The 21171-nt window shown below is 35.0% G+C and overlaps 2 protein-coding genes and 2 long non-coding RNA genes across 4 annotated transcripts; 2 read left to right on the top strand and 2 right to left on the bottom strand.

The window, feature by feature from the left end:
* Nucleotides 1-1014: 1014 nt before the first annotated feature.
* On the top strand, nt 1015-3132 carry LOC100746036 (protein ST7 homolog). The gene is made up of 2 exons (XM_003493529.4): nt 1015-1724; nt 1792-3132. The coding sequence occupies exons 1-2, from the start codon at nt 1301-1303 to the stop codon at nt 2913-2915; spliced, it is 1548 nt and encodes a 515-aa protein (XP_003493577.1). The 5' UTR covers nt 1015-1300; the 3' UTR covers nt 2916-3132.
* Nucleotides 3133-4067: 935 nt separating this feature from the next.
* On the bottom strand, nt 4068-11542 carry LOC100745915 (phosphatidylinositol 4-kinase beta). The gene is made up of 12 exons (XM_012391760.3): nt 11406-11542; nt 9676-9919; nt 7973-8925; nt 7624-7741; nt 7403-7537; nt 7146-7309; nt 6904-7034; nt 6519-6749; nt 6113-6427; nt 5653-6029; nt 5100-5572; nt 4068-5027 (listed from the first exon to the last, which is right to left on the bottom strand). The coding sequence occupies exons 2-12, from the start codon at nt 9855-9857 to the stop codon at nt 4840-4842; spliced, it is 3267 nt and encodes a 1088-aa protein (XP_012247183.1). The 5' UTR covers nt 9858-9919; nt 11406-11542; the 3' UTR covers nt 4068-4839.
* Nucleotides 11543-17566: 6024 nt separating this feature from the next.
* LOC117152346 lies at nt 17567-18739 on the bottom strand. Its single transcript, XR_004462697.1, has 2 exons — nt 18664-18739; nt 17567-18113 (listed from the first exon to the last, which is right to left on the bottom strand). It is a non-coding gene; the product is annotated as an uncharacterized LOC117152346 (long non-coding RNA).
* On the top strand, nt 17964-20536 carry LOC117152345. The gene is made up of 2 exons (XR_004462696.1): nt 17964-18088; nt 18613-20536. It is a non-coding gene; the product is annotated as an uncharacterized LOC117152345 (long non-coding RNA).
* Nucleotides 20537-21171: the final 635 nt, after the last annotated feature.

Below are 21171 nucleotides of genomic sequence, written 5' to 3'. Positions count from 1 at the left end.
TTGGACATTTTTTACATCCATTTAGATTTTTTTAGAATACCTGCTTATGTTGGCAGTAACTTTGTCATTGTAATTTATCTATCAAATTATTCCATAAACTTCACTTAAATGGTAGATAAGTCATAAATTTATCATCCATACGAGTATAATAAAATATTTTTCTGCAACATGATAAATAGTTCGATTTTAATGGATCAATGAAATCCGTCATGGTAGGTCAAAGGTATACGTATAATTATCATTTTCTTATCGTAGTATGAAATAACAAACTTTTTAAAGTGCGTTATATATCTTGTATTGCTTTTTTGTGCCAATTTACACTATTTTCAAATTCGACACACGTAACGACGATTTTTCTGAAAAAGACAGAACAACAATAACATGTATCGAATGCATAATTATTTAAGAAAAATAATTGAAATACTACCAGAGACACGGTACAAGATAGACCTTACATGTTAGAGAACTTTATGTTACACATTCTGAAATACCGATCGTGTAAAAATTCAGAGGTTTTTTAATGATTTAGAGTAACAATTGTAGGAATTATATTCAATTCAATTACCAGACACCAACGTTAGCGAAGCTAATAGGAATAGAAATGAATGCGTTTGATTTTAGCGCCCAAGGATATAGGTGTCGCCACAAAATTACAAACGAAATTTGAAAAACTTATATTAAATTTTTAAAACATTAATCTTATACTCAATTTTACGCACAATCATTAGAACATTGAAATTGTAGATAAAGATAATTACGATGTCAATATATCGTATGAAACATATAACTACAATATGAATAATAATAAAAATAATGATGTTACAATTTGATTTATTATAAAATAAAAATAATAGAACTTATTTGAATCAATAATATTGTACTTCTCTTATTTACCTTCTGCTAAGAAATATAGGGTTTAAAGCATTTCTAGGAAGAGTCGCGACTTACTATCTATTATGTATAATAAGCGCTACAATTCTCGAAAAATCTCGTTGCAATGTAAGCTCTGATTTCGGCAACTTCAGACAAAATAAATGCTACCACATTTAATAGTACGATGAAAACAGTTACGCATTGTTTCAAATTTACAAAAGACATATGTAAATGTTAAGATTATAGTTTCATTTTAGTTTTATTAGTTAAGATAGAATAAAAGAAGTAACATTTCTCGGGTAATGTAAGGACATAGTAAAAACGTTGACTGTGCTATAATGTTTATTAATTAAAAACTGTTTATACGACAGTATAATAGTGTAACCAGGAACAATAAAAAAATAATACATTCAGTGTTGTATTATAAATGGCCCTATTATTCACAAGCATGTGGGATTCTACAATGTTTTTGAGCACCTTAACCCCAAAATTTTATGTTGCACTCACTGGAACGTCATCCTTAATTTCTGGGTTAATTCTAATCTTCGAATGGTGGTATTTTAGAAAATATGGCACATCTTTTATTGAACAAGTATCTTTAAATCACATTTCACCATGGATTGGTGGAGGTGACAGTGGATCAGATGGCAATAACTCAAGTTTAAATGGTTCAAATTCAAATCAACAAAATGTTCCAGAGTGTAAAGTTTGGCGTAATCCAATAAATTTATTTAGAGGGGCTGAGTATCAAAGATTTTATTGGGCTACAAACAAAGAACCATTAACATATTATGATATGAACTTATCTGCTCAAGATCATCAAACATTTTTTACCTGTGAAGGTGATACAGGTAAACATTCACCAAGTGATATTAGCATATTGTGAAAATTGAAGTATTAATTGCTTACTTTTGATAGGTAAGGCAGAGTATGAAATTATGCAAACAGCTTGGAGAGAGCGAAATCCAGTAGTTCGAATAAAAGCTGCGCATAGTGCTCTTGAACGTAATCCTGATTGCGCCCCTGCCTATATTTTACTTGCCGAAGAAGAAGCTACTACTATTGTAGAGGCAGAAAAGATTTTAAAACAAGCTTTAAAAGTAGCAGAGAACAATTATAGAAGATCTCAAAGTACTCAACATCAAGGAGCCATTGCAGAGGGTATACATAGAAGAGATACAAATGTTTTAATATATGTTAAACGAAGGTTAGCTATGTGTGCAAGAAAATTAGGGAAATTGAAAGAAGCAGTAAAAATGTTTAGAGATCTCACAAAAGAAGTCCCACCAATTATGAATGTATTAAACATTCATGAAAATTTAATTGAAGCTTTATTAGAAATGCAAGCATATGCAGATGTTCAAGCAGTATTAGCAAAATATGATGATATTAGTTTACCAAAATCTGCAACTATTTGTTATACAGCTGCATTGTTAAAAGCACGAGTGGTGGCTGATAAATTTTCAACAGATATCGCCAGTAAAAGAGGTTTAACTACTCCAGAAATGATAGCAGTCGAAGCTATTCACAGAGCTGTTGAATTTAATCCTCATGTACCTAAATATTTATTAGAAATGAAACCTTTAATTTTACCTCCAGAACATGTACTAAAAAGGGGGGACTCAGAAGCGATTGCTTACGCATTCTTTCATCTTGCTCATTGGAAACAAATGGAGGGTGCTCTTAATTTGTTACATTGTACATGGGAAGGTACTTTTAGAATGTTACCCTACCCTTTAGAAAGAGGGCATTTATTCTATCCATATCCAACCTGCACAGAATGTGCAGATCGTGAATTGTTACCCTCGTTTCACGATGTTAGCGTTTACCCTAAAAAGGAGTTGCCGTTTTTTATTTTATTTACAGCTGGTCTATGCTCCTTTACAGCGCTCTTAGCACTTTTAACACATCAATATCCCGATACTATGGGTGTTGTTGCACGATCGATGCTTGCCTGGTTTTCTCATCCATTTTATTATATTTTAGACAAATTGGAAGCAATTTTACCTAATAATTTCTTACAACAGCTTTCTAGAATATAAGATATTTTTATGATCTCTGTAATCATGACTTGTTGTGATATTTATGATACTTATGCTTTCATTGTCATATGCATCAATTATACATGTACATCCGTACTTCCCGAATTTCTTATGACTGATATCTTAATATGTATTTATAGAATTTAGTTAACGTTGTTAGTTAAAAACGTTGTGTAGCGATCAATGTACAATTAATAAAAATTTGAATATCTTTGAATCAGTTTTGTACTTCTTCCTTCATATTTTCGTGTTTAAAACATTATTCTTAATTTAAAATATTTGGGTATATCAATCAACAATAGATTTTATTAGATTTTATATTTATTTAATAATTGATATTATCAGTAGCTCGTAATTGGTGGCGAAAGAACAAGGCAAATCAGAGATATTAATATTTCAAATTGTACAGAAAATGTAGAATTTATTGTATGAAATCAATGAAAAATCTTGATAACATTTACAATTGCTTATAGTAAACAGCAGAATTGCACTAAATATTCAACAAAAATTAGCGCATGGATATTATGTAAACGTACAATATTAAAATGCAATGTATTGAGCATTATGCAATATCAATTATTCTTAATCTCTGATCCACCTTTCTATCATGAGACGGTTACGACAGAAAAAAGAGAGTTAAGACACTTGGAAGTCAGAGGGCCCAGGTTTCATACATGGGCTGGCTCGCTATGACTTTGATTTTACTTCGAACATTCATTCTCAATTAATCTTAATCGATAAGTGATAAAATTTGTCACTTTATGTACAATACCTCTTTACTTTATAATTTACTTACTTAAACGAACATATGTAACGCAGAAATACTATTAAATAACTATCTTCACACAACTAAGATATTTCGCATTATCACTATTGATGTATGTGTGTAATAAGAACATGTAAAAACTTTCAAATGTGATCCTTAACTTTTACTATATAGTTATCCTTAGCATATCATTACAAATAAATGTATTTATAGTAGTAGTAATCTATGAAGTAGGAAATATTTTGAGTATTCGTCTCCTGCTAATATCTGAGCTTGTGTACATGCTTCTTTCACTCGGCGACTCCGCAAGAATCTTAAACATCCTATAATTCCTTCACATCATCGTGGTGGGATTACTTATTGCCGAAAATTAACTACGAAAGAAATTCGACAAAATTTCACGCAATGTATTTATGTACAAACTATAGATTGTCCTTTTTATAATAGATCAGTTTTGTCAGTAGATCAACGCACGTAGTCACTTCACTGTGTTCGGATTTGATCGTCCCGCCATTTTCTACAAATAAGGCACCTTTAACAAATTACGCTGTTATAGGCTATAACGATCTAACAGTCCAGCATTCAGTCAACGTCACAAAGTCTGCACCGACGATAGTTAACTTGTAGTTGCCAATAAGGCATACATAGTCATTTTAATGTATATAACAAAACCAATTATACATATCTAACATTACTTAACATAACAATTAAAATTTCATAAATTATTCCCTGTTTCATTTGCCATCTTTTTTACAGGTATAATGCATAAAACTTTTGTAAACAATATTTTTTCACAAATTATTCTTAATTATTAATAAACGCGATATTTGTACAAATTTCTATGAAAGATAATTATCATGGTATTTTTTAAGAAACTTAGGAATAATTCAAGAGCAAGTAAAATTAATCTACTGAAATTAGCTTATTCTACATATATTTGGAATAAATCTATTTTTTTTTAAATAGCATTTCCCATTTATCGATCATACTTGTATGTAATCGAACAATTAGCTTCAAAGATAATTTGTGCATAAGGAATGCTATAAAGTTTAAACATTTCTGGAAGAAGTACCACATAAGAAGTACTAACTTAAGTTTTTTTTCGCATTCTTGTAAAAATCATTATCCTTGCCATATGGGTAGAAATTGATATTATTATTAAAGGGTGCCATTTGCGAAATATTGATATCGATCATATAACTTAGTAGACCACGAATGGATACTGGCTTCGACTAAATCCTCCACATGCCGACGTAATTGATCTTCCGTTAATGTAAGATGGAATCTGTTTTTCAGTCCTTGAACCGTTGCTGCTCCGCCACTACGGAAACATGGGAGTTGCGATCCTATAATAGGAAATAATAAGTAAATAAATAGTTGTTGAACTATTACATTAAACTTCATGCATAAAATTTTACCTGATAACATTATTTCCACTAGATTTACAATTTTTTCCATATGCTTCCGTGCTGCGATTAATCCTTGTAGAATTAAAGTTTTGAATTCTTGGAATTGTTTAGATTGGCTTCCGCCCATCACTTCCACAAATTCTGGAGTTAGTTTGAACGGACTAGTCTCAAATCCTAAGTTTCTTGGCGAAGTCGAAAGAATAAATCCAAAATCTATATGTATTAAGTGTCCATCACTATGAAGTAAAATATTTCCGTTATGACGATCTTTAACCTGAATGAGATAACAGACAAGACAATACGCCGCACAACTTTGAATAAAGTTTCTTTGCGCAATAATAAATGTATCTGACGTAGATGAACCAAACTCTCGTTCAAAATATTGGTTTAGCGTTAATTGGCACTGCTTTTTCACCTGGTGAAGTGATACAGTATTTAAAATTGGCTCGATTAAGCCACTATCATTTGATAAGCACAAAATTCTGCAAGATCAATTTTCATATTTAACAAATTGTTCTATAATAAGATGTTAAAATATACGCGATAATAAAGTCGTTCATACTTGTATGGCCGCACCCAAAGAGGCACCTGCTCATCTTGCCAAATTTTTTGTAACATTGAGAGTAACTGTGAAGCAAGGAGTTCTTGCCGAAGATCATCGCCACATTTTACGATAACAGCAAGGAGCCTCCAAGATGCCAAATGGCCATATGGACTGGAAGATCTTATGCGACGTTGTTTTAGTTCCCATGGTTCTTTCAAAACAGCCGCCGATGGATCTTCCGGATCATGATTAAACGTTGCACTAGGCGTAGCAGCCATTTCACTTAACCGCCTCTTTATATCACCAGGTACAAATATTGGTTCTTTACTATCAGATGATTCTTGACTTAATTGAGATATCGTATCTCTATCTTTTGGCTTTCGAAGTTGTAAATACTGTATGGAAGAATAAAATTATTGAAAATTTATGTTTTTTTAAATTGGAAGAGGAATAAAAAAATTATGATAATAACAAATACCTGTTGCGTGATTTCATCATCTTCTTGACTCCAACAATCGTTAGGATCATCATCGGGAAAATTAAATGCAACTTCCGTACTTCTAACCGAATATGGAGAAATATTTTTAACTGGAGTTTGTCTAATTGGTGGCATGTTTTGTTGCGTTTCTGAGGTGGATATGTTTGATGAACCCATTACATTAGACTGTTCGCCTCCAGTCAAATTTTCTTCAGATTTAGTATGCCTCAATGAACATCCCACTATTTTTGTCGGTACAGGTGATGTGTAAATATCTTCTACTTCTAACACTTCAACATAAATTATGTATGGTGCCTACGTGTTTTAAGACATGTTAATATACATTCATAAAAAGAAATCACTAGTTACGATTTGAACAAATATTTAGATTTTCGAAATTCTTCACCTTATCCTTGCTATTAAGGACAGCAGCGTATTGTGGTGGCACTCGTACGATATGATGCGGTATTGAACTGTGCAAAGGAAGCCACACCCTTGCAGGAAGATTCAAATTGAGAGTATTAAGCTCCGCTATTAATTGAACAGTTTTACTTTCCTTTGTTGGAATAGTTCCAAGTAGTTTACCAATAGATATTAATGCTTGTATAAATTCAAGTTCTGGAGCAAGACGTGGCGCCTACAAATATGAAGTTATACTTTAATTAAATTTGCATAAATAAGATCTAAATATTATATATATAAAGATAAAGTATAATACATATAAAAAAATATATATATAAAGGTCTATGAAAATAAAAAAGATTTAAATATTTCATAAATCATCCAATTACATTGCAAAAACAGTCGGTCTTTTGTCCTCGTAAATCATTTACCACACCTTGGCAGGAATAAAAACAGGTACAACCATTATCAAATGCTCGACCAGAGCTCAGGTCCCCAAGACTTACTTTATTTATTGTACCTTAAAATAAATTGCAAGTATGTGGTGAAATTTGTCATCACATAAAATTTGCTACTTCTATTTTTACTATTTCGCAATAAAATAGAACATTAATTTGCATAATTCACATACCGGAATGGCTACGACGTAAAGTTTGAAATAATCCAGTGGCATCAGATTGAGATCTTTGGTGTGTCTTTTTATTAGGTGATGTAATACTTTGCATCGGAGTCAGTGCTGGCGGTGCGGGAGCTTGTAATCCAGTTACACGTTTTTTATTCTCATTTCCTTTTGGCCTAATATTTCATGCCAAAAAATAAGTATAAAAGATGTGATTTTATATTATTCATAACATATCTTCGTATTTCTTTTTATTATTTGTTTGCTACCTGAGTTCATCTGAGAGAATAAGATTTTTTAATTTGGTCCCATGAGATTTCTTTTTGGATGGCAAATGAGCGTCAGAACTGTATGCATCTAATAGCCAGGCACATTTTAACGAAAAATCAGCCGACTGTCTACACCTAATAAATAAATAAAGTACAATAATTTAAACATTATTTATAGAAATTTTTCAATCTATTATCTTCTTTTACCAAAATATACCTACCTATGGACAAGATATGGATAAAGAACTTCTGTAACATCATGAAGTTGTATATACATCACAACTAACTGTGGCAAGTAGAAGTCCACATCATTATCTGGGAAACTAAACATCTTGTTGCCTAGAAAATTTTGTACATGTATTTCATCATTTACAGAACAAATACTTTTGCTGCTACTACTAATACTAAACTACTATTTACTATTATTAAAAACAAATATTTTTAAATATTGTGGACTACTCAATTTATCTCCACATCAATGGAATACTGAAACCAACCTTGATAATACGAAATAATAAATCGAATTAGTTACATGAAATTAACGCATATAAAACTGGCATCGATGCTTACCAAGGTAACTCTGAACGCCAGGCTCCTTAGAATTGAAAAGATAAGAGATCGCCATGGACATGTCGAAAATCTGGCTTTCGAACAGTCTGAGCAAACAACCTTCGGATGGTTTCGGCTGTACCGTCTCTTGCCTCCGGCAAACGACACCAGTCTGCTTTTTCACAGCTGCCTCGCTAGTTTCGGATTGCACAGCGGTCCCGCAACACAAAGTCATAGCTGCGCCGGCCAGTTCACTCTGTTTATCGTTCACTGGCGAGACTTCCATGGAATTTTGGAAGTCTCGCGTGTCAACCGTCACACCCATATCGGTGGTGCGTCGTTGTTCGTCGTGCGCGTACTCATGACCCTCGAGTTCTTTGACCGTACAGACGTTACTGGAGCGCGGTTCCTGCGAACCATGATCACCACTGCTCGTGTTCTCGTGTTTATGCGGCTCACTACCACTACTACTACAATCACCACCCTTTTTCAAAGAAGGTTCACTCAAGTGCACCAGTTCCACAGGTGACACTGGCACCGACACCGACACTGAGACTGAGGCTGAAGTACTAGTTTCTTCGCCGTCCATCGCATCCACTGCATCCACGCTATCCATGTCACCTGGCTGGGATAACGAGGAATCGAGGCTCTCACGACTATGCAGGTGGTCGACGCTCGACTCTCTGGTGGCAGCGTTCGTTGCGTCGCTGGAACCGCTATCGGAACCGCAAAGTATACCCGAATCGTCGGATCCGAGGCTGGCTAAATCCTCGCGTTCCCGGCTGCGCGCTTTGCACGCCGGTACCGCGGCCGTTTTAGCTACGGGGGCCGGCGTTGTCTCGCATTCTGGACTCGGTGTCACGTCCACTTCCGGGATACGCTGCAGCGCGGAGTCAAGACTTCGATTTCTATGATGATGCGTCAGCGTGGTCGCGTTCGCCTGTGGTACTGGCGGCAATAAAATACCCATTGACCTGCAAACACAGTGTATGCAGTCAAATGAATTTTCGAATCGACGCGCGGCGATCAGCCGGGTTTAATCGTAAAGCTCCTAGCGACCCAAATCGCAATTCTATTGGTTATATACGGTGGCTACAGAAAGTATTTACACACCATTGAATTTATTATAGCATTTAAATACCAATTAATTACGCTGATAGGCGAGGATTAAGTATAATAAATATTAAATAATAACAATAATAATGCTAAGTAATTACGTCCAAGTACGTATATTAAATCTCGTATCGTTTAGTAGCACTCTGGTGGATTTTGTACGACTACAAAGATTCGATATTGTGAAAATGTAATGTAGAACCTGATAAGAAAAACGTTTCGTTAGAAGATAAGGATATGTATGTCCAAATACTTTTTGTAGCTACTATAATTACATAGACAAACCAATATCTAAAACTCGCGTAAAGCAATTTTAAAGCAATTTAATGTACTCTTATACTGATATAAAGATATTAAAACATTAAAGTTTATTAGTAATCAACATCATTAGGTATAGTTAAATTCTACGATTATCGATAGACGAACTTTTTGATGTATGTACTGAAATTTATACAATATTTGTATTAATTATGTACGACTCCATACATTTATAAACACGAGGATGGTCTATGTAAGTAGATAACCGAAGCCAAAGAATCACGTTATCAGAACTATAAATATTCTCCGGAAACATATGCAACATACTTAGACGGCTGCTTTCATTTACATACCTAAAGTCCAAACTGTGATTTCGTTGATGCGTGGTCAGCCTATTACGGGTGTTGATCGGCGGATTTGATCGTCCGTGCACAAGAGGAACATTACAGTTGGCTAATTTATGTCTTTTGATGTGTGCCACGCTTTCCTGGCGTGTCGATCCACCACTAGGTGTTACAGCCACTACTTCACTCATATTAAAGTTGAACGAGCATCAGCTCGGCTAACAGTCATCTGCTGTTCATGTTGATCTTCCACCTACGGAGAATGATATACATACAACGAATCGTTGAGGCGAATTCTCTCATATTAGGAAAATATTTATATACAAAACGTACGCGAATTAATTGATGGGAATTACTAAACAATCGACTGATGAGAGATAATAGATATAATTTTTGTGATATACAATCGGAGATTACATATCATTTTTCATGTTCATTACTTAACGATAATAAATTAAAATCATTGTATGATTCGAGTCGGAGCGCAGGTGTTAAGGACGATGAATATAAAGCAAAATACGATAAAGAAATTCATATCTTAGATAGAAATTAAAATGCGTAATTGATGGATCAGTTAATGAATAATGTATCGATTGCCATGTATAATGGAAAAATTGATTGTATATAAAATAGACAAGAGAGGAGGTAAACAATAATATATCGTTTAAACACTCGCATTTAAAAAGTCAATCGTACTAGTTGTGATCGTCTTACGATTGTATCTTGTCTTTTCATTTAAGTTTTATTCGTAGAAAGAATGAAATTGTATAACTTCACTGCATATATATGTATATATATCTTGATATCTAAGATTCCGTGACTTGTTTATTACCTCTGCTATAAACGACATTGCCTCGAAACTGTAAAGCTTGTAATCTTGCCTATAAATTAATAACTGTGTGTTTTGTGACGAAAATCCAACGGCAAACATATGTTTTCGATGATCTCATCGTAAACGCAATGAATCTGAAATTTCATGAAAAAAGAAGAAAAAATAAAAAGAGTCATCTTTTAGAAATGCAGAACGACGATCAACCACGCAAGGCGGCACCGTGACAGGAGCGTGAAACTCGTGCTAGGTACGAGAAAGTCGAATGCCACTCGGAACAAAGCGTACGTCAGAATTTTGCTCCCTACTCCGTACGTACACTTCTTACGTACCTACGATATATTTCCATTTATTTTTCCGTCGTCTTTCCTTTTTCCGTTTCGCGTTTCAAAAAAGACGAAAGTATTCTTTTTTAACAACGTAAAAAGAAATAACATCGAAACGAAGATTGTGTTTAAAGATTGCTTTCTATGCGTGAACAATTTTGTATTTATCGCAAATTGAAATCATACGAAACCAGGTTTCTTTCCCGCGAGATTAATCGGTAAGGAGACCAGCCGAGTGAAATCCCTGGGAGAGGAATAATTCAATAAGGAGGAAAATAGAGCGAAGTATAAGCTGCGGTATGCCGGCTTTTTACTCTCCCTCTTTTACTCAGGGACTCGTCCTTCCGCTCGGTTCGTATTCACTCGCTAGCCAGCAGTGGTGCAGCGATGGGTGTGCCAGAAGCATAGAAACCAACCACTACCTCAATATTGACACCCGTTAGATCCACACCCCCATAGATATTGTATCTCTCCCTTATTCGTATCCCTACACGATTCAATCAATTGTACCTACTAATCCTCATTCTTTTATGTAGAACGATACAGTGTCGAAGGATAATAAATGGAATGTCAATACAACTTACCTCGTACTTGAATTCAGAACTGTGCTGCGATTGGGACTGCACCATGCGTGGACGTCTTCAATTTTGTCTGTGTAGCGCGTATAATAAACTACGATTGAATAGTATACGGAACAAGGAGCTAGAGAAAATGGTAGGAGAAAGAGAAAGAGGAAAAAGAAAGGATGACGATGATGCAGCGAACCCCGCGAGTACGCAAAATGCCACTAAGTGCGAAAAAGACAACAAGATATCCTTTCCAATGGCAGACTCAGACTGTCACGCACCGCCTTGTCGTCATTCGTTTTCAGCCGATTTTGCACAATGCGTGGCTACGCCCTATATGTTCGCGCACAGAATCACACTTCATCACTTTCGTTTTTATCCTAGCGAATTGCAACAGGCACAGAGACGAATACTGTACGCGGGTTTTTTTTCGGGTTCCGGACTGCAACCAAAAACATGCACGAACCGAATCTCCGTGCCAACGCAAAAGGCGACCTCGCCAAACTCGACTACTTTTCGCACGACGACGCACTGAATACTACTCTGCACACTGCTGCCAACGAAAGAGATGCAAAGTCCAGGTGGCCATTATGCAGTAACGGCTCACGATATGAGAGAACCCTATACTTGATAATAACTGCTATAAACCTAATTATCATTGTTTGAAATTGAATACAGTCTGAGTTTATTTCTACAATTTTTAAGTATCTTTAGTAATTTTATATAACACAATACTATCTTTCTTTGTTACAAAAGAAATTGGATCGTGATTTGCAAGAGATAAAGAGTAAGACTTCAAGTAAAATTATAGTTATGAAAAATTAAATCTATCTATATAACCAATTTTTCAGTACAAATCGGTTATAGATGTTACAAATCTCCACCCCTCTTAATTATTTGAAATAATATTATATTTCGAATGAATGTAAACGAAAGTGATCAAGAGATCTCAAAGTTTCGAACCTATTCGCCCCTGAACGCACATGTGCACGTATACAGTTATGAATGCTGTGTATGTGTATTTTGTTGATACTGTAGCCAGTCTGACAATATCAGTATGTTTCTATTTACATCGACGCACTTGCAGTTATGATAATAATGTTGTATGAGTTTCCCGTATCAAAAATATCAAATCGAAATAACAAATACGTACAAATTCTACGATAATTAAATGAATTTCAAATTGTTTTGCTTGGATCGTTGTCAAAGAATACCCATACGTAAATAATTATCTATGTTCCGGACAATTAGAAATAAAGATTCGTTAATAGTTGAATAATAAGCTATCGATGACGTTTATTATGTTTTACATGGGGTTTAGTGAACGACTAGGTTTAAGTTGGCAGTGGCGGGTTGAGAGCTGGAATAGGAAAGGTCGTACAACCGTAAGTGCAGCCGTACTCTATGTACTAAGCTGGAGACCGGCATCGGAAACATTAGGAATTCGCGCTCCAGATGTATCTGCATACCAACGTATGTATATAAACAAGCATTAAATCTTCCATTTAAATTACCTATGAGACACAGACGCTGTTCTTTTTACACGCGCAATGACAAAGATGCAAAGGCCATACATATTTATCTTATATCGCGATAATTATTTATATCATTTGGCCATTAATTTGCTTGTTTGTGTAACAATAATCGTGTTTTATTTCAAATATGTATGCGACCAAAAGAACATTATGTTACACGAGCAAAATTAACATTCTATAACGCTAGTATGTACAATCTCTCATAATTATATCTTTTATCGTAAATGTAAATGAACTTTATATCATGAACTCTATACGCGATTATTAATTTTTTATTATAACAAAATGTATAATCTTCTTCTTTACACCTACGTATTTTTACAACGAAGCGAATATCCGCGAATCTTTACAGTAAAAGCGAATAGTCGATGCTTCCTGTAATTTTATACGCTTTCTAACCGTACATAAAAGTGAAGAGTAATACATACGTCTAACTGTCATCGATTGTTTGACAATCGTCAAGCTAGGCTACTTGAGGCGCAAGATGATTTCACTTTTCACTAGTTTTCACCGAGTATCATTCATCCAATTTGCCGCGTATTATTTTAATTCGCAGTTCAGCAATAAGATGTACTCATCTTCATTAGGCGTTACGAAATACCCACATACCGAGTTGCGGCAGATGCTTTTCCCGTTTACTCCTAACCCAAAGAAATAAAATGTATGCTCTATCTACATTATAAACTCTATGTAGAGTTCAATATGCGATTCTCCGAATATAAGACAAACATGAACTAATTACAAGAAAAGAAGGAATGGAAATAATTATGGTTTCTGTAATTCACTGACGAAACGGGAGGAAGAATATGTTTATTTCTAAGGAAACGAAAATTATTCGTTTATTGTTAGTACTGGCAGCAACTTTATGTGAGATGCTGGCGTCGAGCCCATAAACACTGCAAGAGAATTTTACTATATTATGATTTATCACGTAGTAACTACGTGTACAGGTTTTTTTTTTCATTTTTTCTATGATTAGTTACTATTCATAGTTTGAATTTTAGTCTTTCCTTTATATAATATGGAAAATCTAAGTGCCTGTAACGACTACGAGCAACCACAGAACGATCAATCAAGTAAGCAGAAAAATAGCCAAGAGTTCCGCTGAAGCTTCGTCCATTTGCACCTGCAGGTCTTCCTCGAAGAATTAGTCACTGGAAGCGAAGTAATCGTTAAACAGCACGATTGGACGCTTCGTACGATTTGCTAATGTAAACAGAACCGCTAACCGTACGGCATTTTGCATCTTCCTATGCTTTTCAGATTCACCATGTCAATAATTCTTGACCTATTCGATGTACCAACGACTGACCGGAAAACGTGGAAAAGCGGCAGATTAATAAAAGCTATATTTGCGATTACGATTTTTAAAAAACTATCTATGATCGTCTAACTTTCCGCTATGTAAGTTCTCCAATCAGGTTAGGTACATTTAGATTGGGAACATTCCTCGATCAAACTCCACTGGTTGCATACTGCAAACTGTTGGAAACGGGATATTCACACACCAACGTTGCAGCTACAGGACAGGGACCAACTTGAACTTCCCTTACCCCTCTTCTAGCTTCTCCTAATGTCGTACGTCGTACGTCCAAGCGTATAGAGCATAGGGCTATGCCATGCGGCATACGGTATATACCCACACCCAATGACCAGACGTAGTCACCTTAGCAGCGGTGCTCATAATCACATGCTCGCGTGCACTCGTTACATTTGTCAATATATGCATAGGCTTTTTTTTTTAAATATATGTAGAAGACTTTGTACACATAACATGTGAAAGAAAGACACGTTTGCGTGGTATGAAAACCTTATAAAAGAATTATCCTCTCGACGTAAAACATCATAATATGTAATACATTGTAACTATGTATACATGCAAATACATGCATACATCGCGGATGTTAATGGACTGGATATTAAACAGTCGGAAACGTAGAATTTCAAACACCGGCGTTTCAACTGATTGACCTTTGGTATAAGAATTCAAAAGCATGAATTAAAAAGGTGCGATCTACAGGAACGATCAATGTATCAGCATTTCTTTTTCCAGGTTGCACGAACACGTTTGTCAAACAGTCGGTTATCCGAGGGTGTTGAATTTTAAGTATAACATGAGAAGTGAAAAGACAGCAGTCGCGACGGCTCGCTAAACCTGTGTCGCATCGTTTCAAGACAGCCTTGACCTTCTGTTACAACGCCAATTGGATTCAGAAGCTTTCTTATTCCAGACTCTTCTCTCGAATTACTCAAATTCGAACAACAAAGCTTCTGAACAAACTTCTATAAAATATTCTGATATTGTTTGCCTTGTGAATTTCGCATGCGCGTGTATTTGCCGTATTACATAATACGTCGCAAATCAGAGATATAGGTTTTCGTGGATTCGTTCGTAGCCCGCTAACTGCGGTTATTTTCAAAAAGCCCAGTAATTTCCTCACTATTATTTCTTTATGTAACTGCGAGTTCTCAGTGAATCATCGGTTTTCCAGTTGTATTAGCGCCGATTATGTACCGATTATACTGGTATTCTTTTTACATACGCAGTCCTTGATGCACATACATATATACACATTTTTTTCTTCGGTTCTTATCGTGAGCATTCTTCCGCACGGTACGATTAACCTTACTGATAAAGCCTGTACGTGAATGACTTGTAGATGTGTTGCTGCTCGTCCTTCCTGCTTCGAGATGTATCACTGACGCATTTGATTTGACGCATTTTACGTACAACAGCAAATCGTTATTTGCTACGACGCTTCTTCTTTCACGATCGCAAGTTATTTTCTCAAAATTCTAAACAGTTCAATTTTATGTACACACGTGTCTTAGGCAATTTGTCCAAGTTCTCTTTATTCTGGCAAAGAGACATATACTTGATCCCATATTTCGCTAAGATTTCTCCTCTTCGTTCTACTTTCAGTACAGATGCTCCATCATAATAGTTTCTATTTTCGGTTGGAGGGTTGGCTACATGATGTAGGTGCAGATGTTCACTGCTGAGCTAAAAGCGTTTAGGGGAGAAGGTCGAGCTTGGTGATACGCATTTTTAGGAAACTAATAGAAAAATAGATGAACTGGATCTGTTTTTTTCAGGGGCATACCTGCCCGACGATCGCGAAAATGAATTTTTTATTAGGGGAAACGAACTACAAACAAAGAATTGAAATTAAAAAAGGGGCAAAAGATAATCTTCTTACACGATAAAGTTGCGCACGAGTACTATGTAAACTCTGAACGTTATTGGTATTGTAGAACAAGGACAATTGAAGTCGTGATGAAAATACAAAGGACGCTATAAAGTCACCAAAGTAGTAAACGAAATAGTACGCGTAAAAAAAAAGAATGAATGAAGTGGAGTGACGTCCGCCAAAGACGGCCTTCAAAGTATATTCAAATATTCTACGTTAACCTGCACTTAGACTCGATTATAAATATGGTCATATACGCGATAAATATTAAACAACCTAATGATACTTTATACAAAAATAACATCACGAAATAATGTTTTTTCTATAATCTAAATCTCATTTACAAAGATAAAGAAACACTTTTTGAAACGAACATAAAATTGTGGATAGTGACAAGTTTACTTAACAAAGAGTGTCCTAGAAAAGGCTTTATCATTTAACTTCAATTCACGCGAATTCCAGGTCGTTGATACTCTCAAGCAATCACGCGAAGAACGCGGAGTATCAAGAGGCATCAGACTTCGCTTTTATTCAATTAATTGCCCGGCATATGTCACTTCGTAACTGCTGACCGACAGCATTTGCGAATGTACACAGAAGGGAATCAGGAAAAATATTTCACGTAAAAGAATATTGGACACGATTTTCACATTCGTATCCATCTCACTTTTGGTTCGAATGTTTCATATATAATTTGGCAAATTAAATTATGGTCAATTTTGTATGCAACTCTTGTATTAAATCTTGAACTATATACTTCCCTGCAATGTACTATATACCATAAACGGAATAGCGAGCATAAAGTTACAACACCATGTACATATCAAATTTCCACTTCGTTCCCACAGACATCGTTTCTTATGAAATTAGGTATTGAGCTCATACTTTCAAGTGTGTTTCAGCGTTGCTAGTTAAGTTCAAAGTAAATATGTACAATGAAAATTATCACAGATTTTAACCACGAGTCAAAACTTGTTCCAACAATTCTACGATCGCTATCAAGTTTGTTATGGTGCACTGTGTATTCTGTTACGATTCTAAGATGAATCAATTAAAATCAAAATCAATTAAAGTCAGAATTAAAGTCAAAAGTCACAATACAAGGTACAAAATGTTTGAAGCATGTTTGAATGTGATATTGCGGATAAGTTAAACCGTAAAATTATCTTTTTACAAAATAAATATATATAGTAATGTATAATATATATAATTAATACATTTATTTTTCTTATTGTCTGAATTAGAAATTAGATTAAGAAGGATTTTCTGAACTGATAGGAGAACTTCGGATATTAATACAAGCAACGATATTTAAGTGGTAAATATATGTATGTGGTGTAGTAGTATTTATATACAATAAATAGTAAAATATCATTGCTATGTTTCTAATAGATAGGTATTTAATTTTGTAGACTGGTGACTCCATAAGAAACGCAGTAAGTGCTGCTTCTAATTATTAATTTCCCATTAATTTGTATATCCTACTAAAATTCAAATGTCGTTACTACAGATTGATCAAGTGGTGGTATATTATTTATAAGCGATAGTGTGCATACATAATTCATGGATATATAAATATATTGATTTGTACGATGAAGCAGTAACCGGTAGTACGCTCTTCCAGTTATCCGTTTCCTCCGTTTGTCCCTTTCTTCCTCTCATTGTCTCTTTTTGGCTTTTTACATATGTACGTGCCTCGACCAGTAATACGATGCACGTACGTTCATTCATAGAACGCTAACGTGGTTTCAGAGTACATACCGTGTACGGTTTAGTTGTAATCAAGTAAGATACGGACACCATGAGTGGCAACCTTGCGGACAAGATGACACGTATGCATAGTCGGATGTGCATAGCATACGGTCGCATTGGCTGTCGACGATTGACTGACATCCCATTCATTCTTGCTACAAAGGCGACCGATAATTGTAGAGCGGTCGATCATACCTTACGTTAAAATTTTGTTAATGACTGCGTACGTAGAATTCCTTCTTTAAATGCTAAAAGCAACGAAAAATTAGGAAACGACTTAATACTATATATGATAAAGATTTGTACCCTAAAACTTTATGAAATAAACACGCAAATAATGAAGAATAGAGTTATAGTAGGAATTTATGGGTTTACAGAATGTACGTAATATGCAAAAATATAAAAAATATTTAAACTAAAGTATTCATTGTTAATATATAAGGAGTGGAAGAAATCTCTAATTAGGTTAAACGTAAGAACATAAATTTGTATAAAAATGTGCAGTCTATTCGCGATATATCGTGTCGTTATCGAAATAAAAAAAAGATTTGCGGACTATGAAATACGATCTGCGCGACAAGGCTTTCCGAAGGCTACACGTAAGATATGTATAATATTTAAAGGCCATATATATCTTCGACTTTAATAACGCGCAATTGAGTAAAATAGTACGTAGACAGAGAGATTTATAGGCCCTCTCGGCTAGTAATACTGTTTGTTAACATCGCTGTACTTTCCATATTCCAGAAATTTCACCGTTTACCTCGTAATCGGATCAAGTATCAGAGATGGACTTACTTTTAGTCGAAGCGTCTATTCTCGGTCATGGAACTTGGAGCAAGTCGAAGCAGCACATTTCGTTATACCGAAGTGCAGTAGCAATTTTCCACGATGTCGTTCAGCCTGTTTTCGCTCGTCCCGTTATAAAATTAGTTTGTCAATTTTGCGTTAATTTTCCAATATTAGAAGTAACCGGGACATAGAAAGATCAGGGGAATGGGAAGGGTAAGTACCTCGAGAAAATTGCGCAAATACGCGGAATGTCGTCCGAGAAAAAAAAAAAGAAATATCGTGCGATGATGCTAGAGATCGTTCACCATAACGAATTGCTCGAAAATCGTATGGCCTTTTTTATTGTCATTTACGACGAACAATAAGACAACTTCGTTATTCGTGTATAATTTCACGGATCGCGTGATCCACATAAAAGAGCTGGATGCTTAATCAGAACCACGAACGTTCACTTTTGTTTTACTCGTACAGCCTTCAAACTGTCGAAATCAAGAAATATTACACAATGAGTGTATCGTATCGTAAATGAAAACTACTGGAAGGTAAGAATATAACAACTAGTTTCCAAGTGTTATAATTTTACAGCGGCGGCCGATCTCTAATGCGCATTGCACACCAAAGAGAACACGTACATTACCGCCATGGAATATCCACGTTTAATTATCCGCCGCATATGCTTTCTATAAGTGAATAACTTTCACTGCTTATCGATATTAAGATGCTCTGTGAATGTTTGGAACGTTGTTTATCGCCAAACTTCCTTGCACCTTGATGAGCAATGATTCCCGAAATTATTTATCGTGAAAGTTACTAATTAAAATCCAGCGTAACTCTTGCAAGTCAAGTGCATATCAGTGTCCAAAGACCTTTGAACGTGTTCGTCATCGGGCAATGAATGCAAAGTGCATACGGAACCTTTTTTGTGACGATATGCGTAACGCCAGATGTGACGCTACTTTCACAGAAAAGCCAGCATCATTCGTCTACCACAGGTTCTCGAGTACAATGGCAGCTTATATTTTTAAGCATATGACGTAGGTAGGAGACAGTACGGATGGTGAACGGTAGATCGTAGACGTGACTGTCTGGTTACGAATAGACTTATTTCAACGATCGGTGTCATCGGGACTGTGGTCAAGCAACGGCTACAACCACCTTGGCACGGATTCTTAATTGAGCAGTAACTGACGAATTCATTGTTCCTGCACAGATTCGTTACGTTTCGATCAGATTTCTTGACTACCGCACTTGTACGATCTATGGCGTCATAAAAGAAAGGTGTAAGATATTTCTATTCTTGACCTCGACCTCGATCTAGGATCACACGATGACCACGATCTAGGATCTAGGATTCGATTTCCAATTCAATTTTCGTCCGATCATTAAAATAGCAATGACCAGGAATATTTTGACGCGGAACATAACAGGCTGAATTTATTATCAAGACTAGTAATAGCCTTTGTCACGACTGTCATATTCAACTAATGTCCCTATACGAATTCATTTGGGAGGGGATCAAAGAGAGTCGATACTTTTGGAGGAATGTAAATTCTTAAAGTGATCGTGCAAATAACAGGCGTGACCTTGCCCCAAGTTTTGAACATCTAAACTATCTGCATAATTTGCATCGATCAATATTGCAGTGAATCATTGTCAGAATATTTTTGTTTTCAGGTAAGTTCTACGCTAACAATGCAAGTATATACTTGTATTTTCTGAAGTCTTATCAATGATTAACGAGTACTTATCGAAGAAATATTCCTCACGATATTATATGCTACTGATAACAATTATACAATCGAATAAATGTTTTAAGGCGATAAAAACTAAACTCGTTTGTTCACGTATTTAAATAAAAAATCGATTCAGCCAGAAAATATATTCCGTTTTAATATTTCATAAATCGAATTGGTTTAGGCATGTCTGATTATTATTTTCTTTCTTTGATCTTTCGATTATACTAACTTTAATCGGGTGAAAGCTCGATATATATAGAAAGCAGTACAACATATAATAGTGATATATATAGTATATCTGAATATGATGATACATATATATAAATAAACGATGATCAGCATTAAATGATTCATACTGTTCCAGTATCAGCATTTTATATTCCAACAAAAAACCAGTTGTCATCTATGACTCATTAAGGGAGCTATGGTGTGTATGGTGGTTTCCTTTCTCTCCTTTTACTTCATTATCTAGTATCGCAAATCACTAATGTCTAATAATGCATAAATTTGAGACGAAAAAGTAATATATTCTATCTAAAGATAAAAAAACATTTTTTTCTACATAAATTGCATATTTAATACATGAAATGCGATACGAATGTAACATATATGTAATATGCACTAAATATTATATATGCAGAAATAATTGTAATTAGAAATAATATTTTTTTTTCTATTTGTAAAATATTAAACGATTAATTACTAATTTTTCTTTATTGGAATTCCGTAAATAACTATTTAGTGGAAGATAAAATAATTATGTGAATCAACAGAATTA

Source organism: Bombus impatiens, unplaced genomic scaffold (assembly GCF_000188095.3).
Source record: "Bombus impatiens unplaced genomic scaffold, BIMP_2.2 scf_1183, whole genome shotgun sequence".
Classification (NCBI taxonomy): domain Eukaryota; kingdom Metazoa; phylum Arthropoda; class Insecta; order Hymenoptera; family Apidae; genus Bombus; species Bombus impatiens.
The sequence above is the reverse complement of the archived record's forward strand: the minus strand, read 5'-3'. Positions and strand labels throughout refer to the sequence as shown.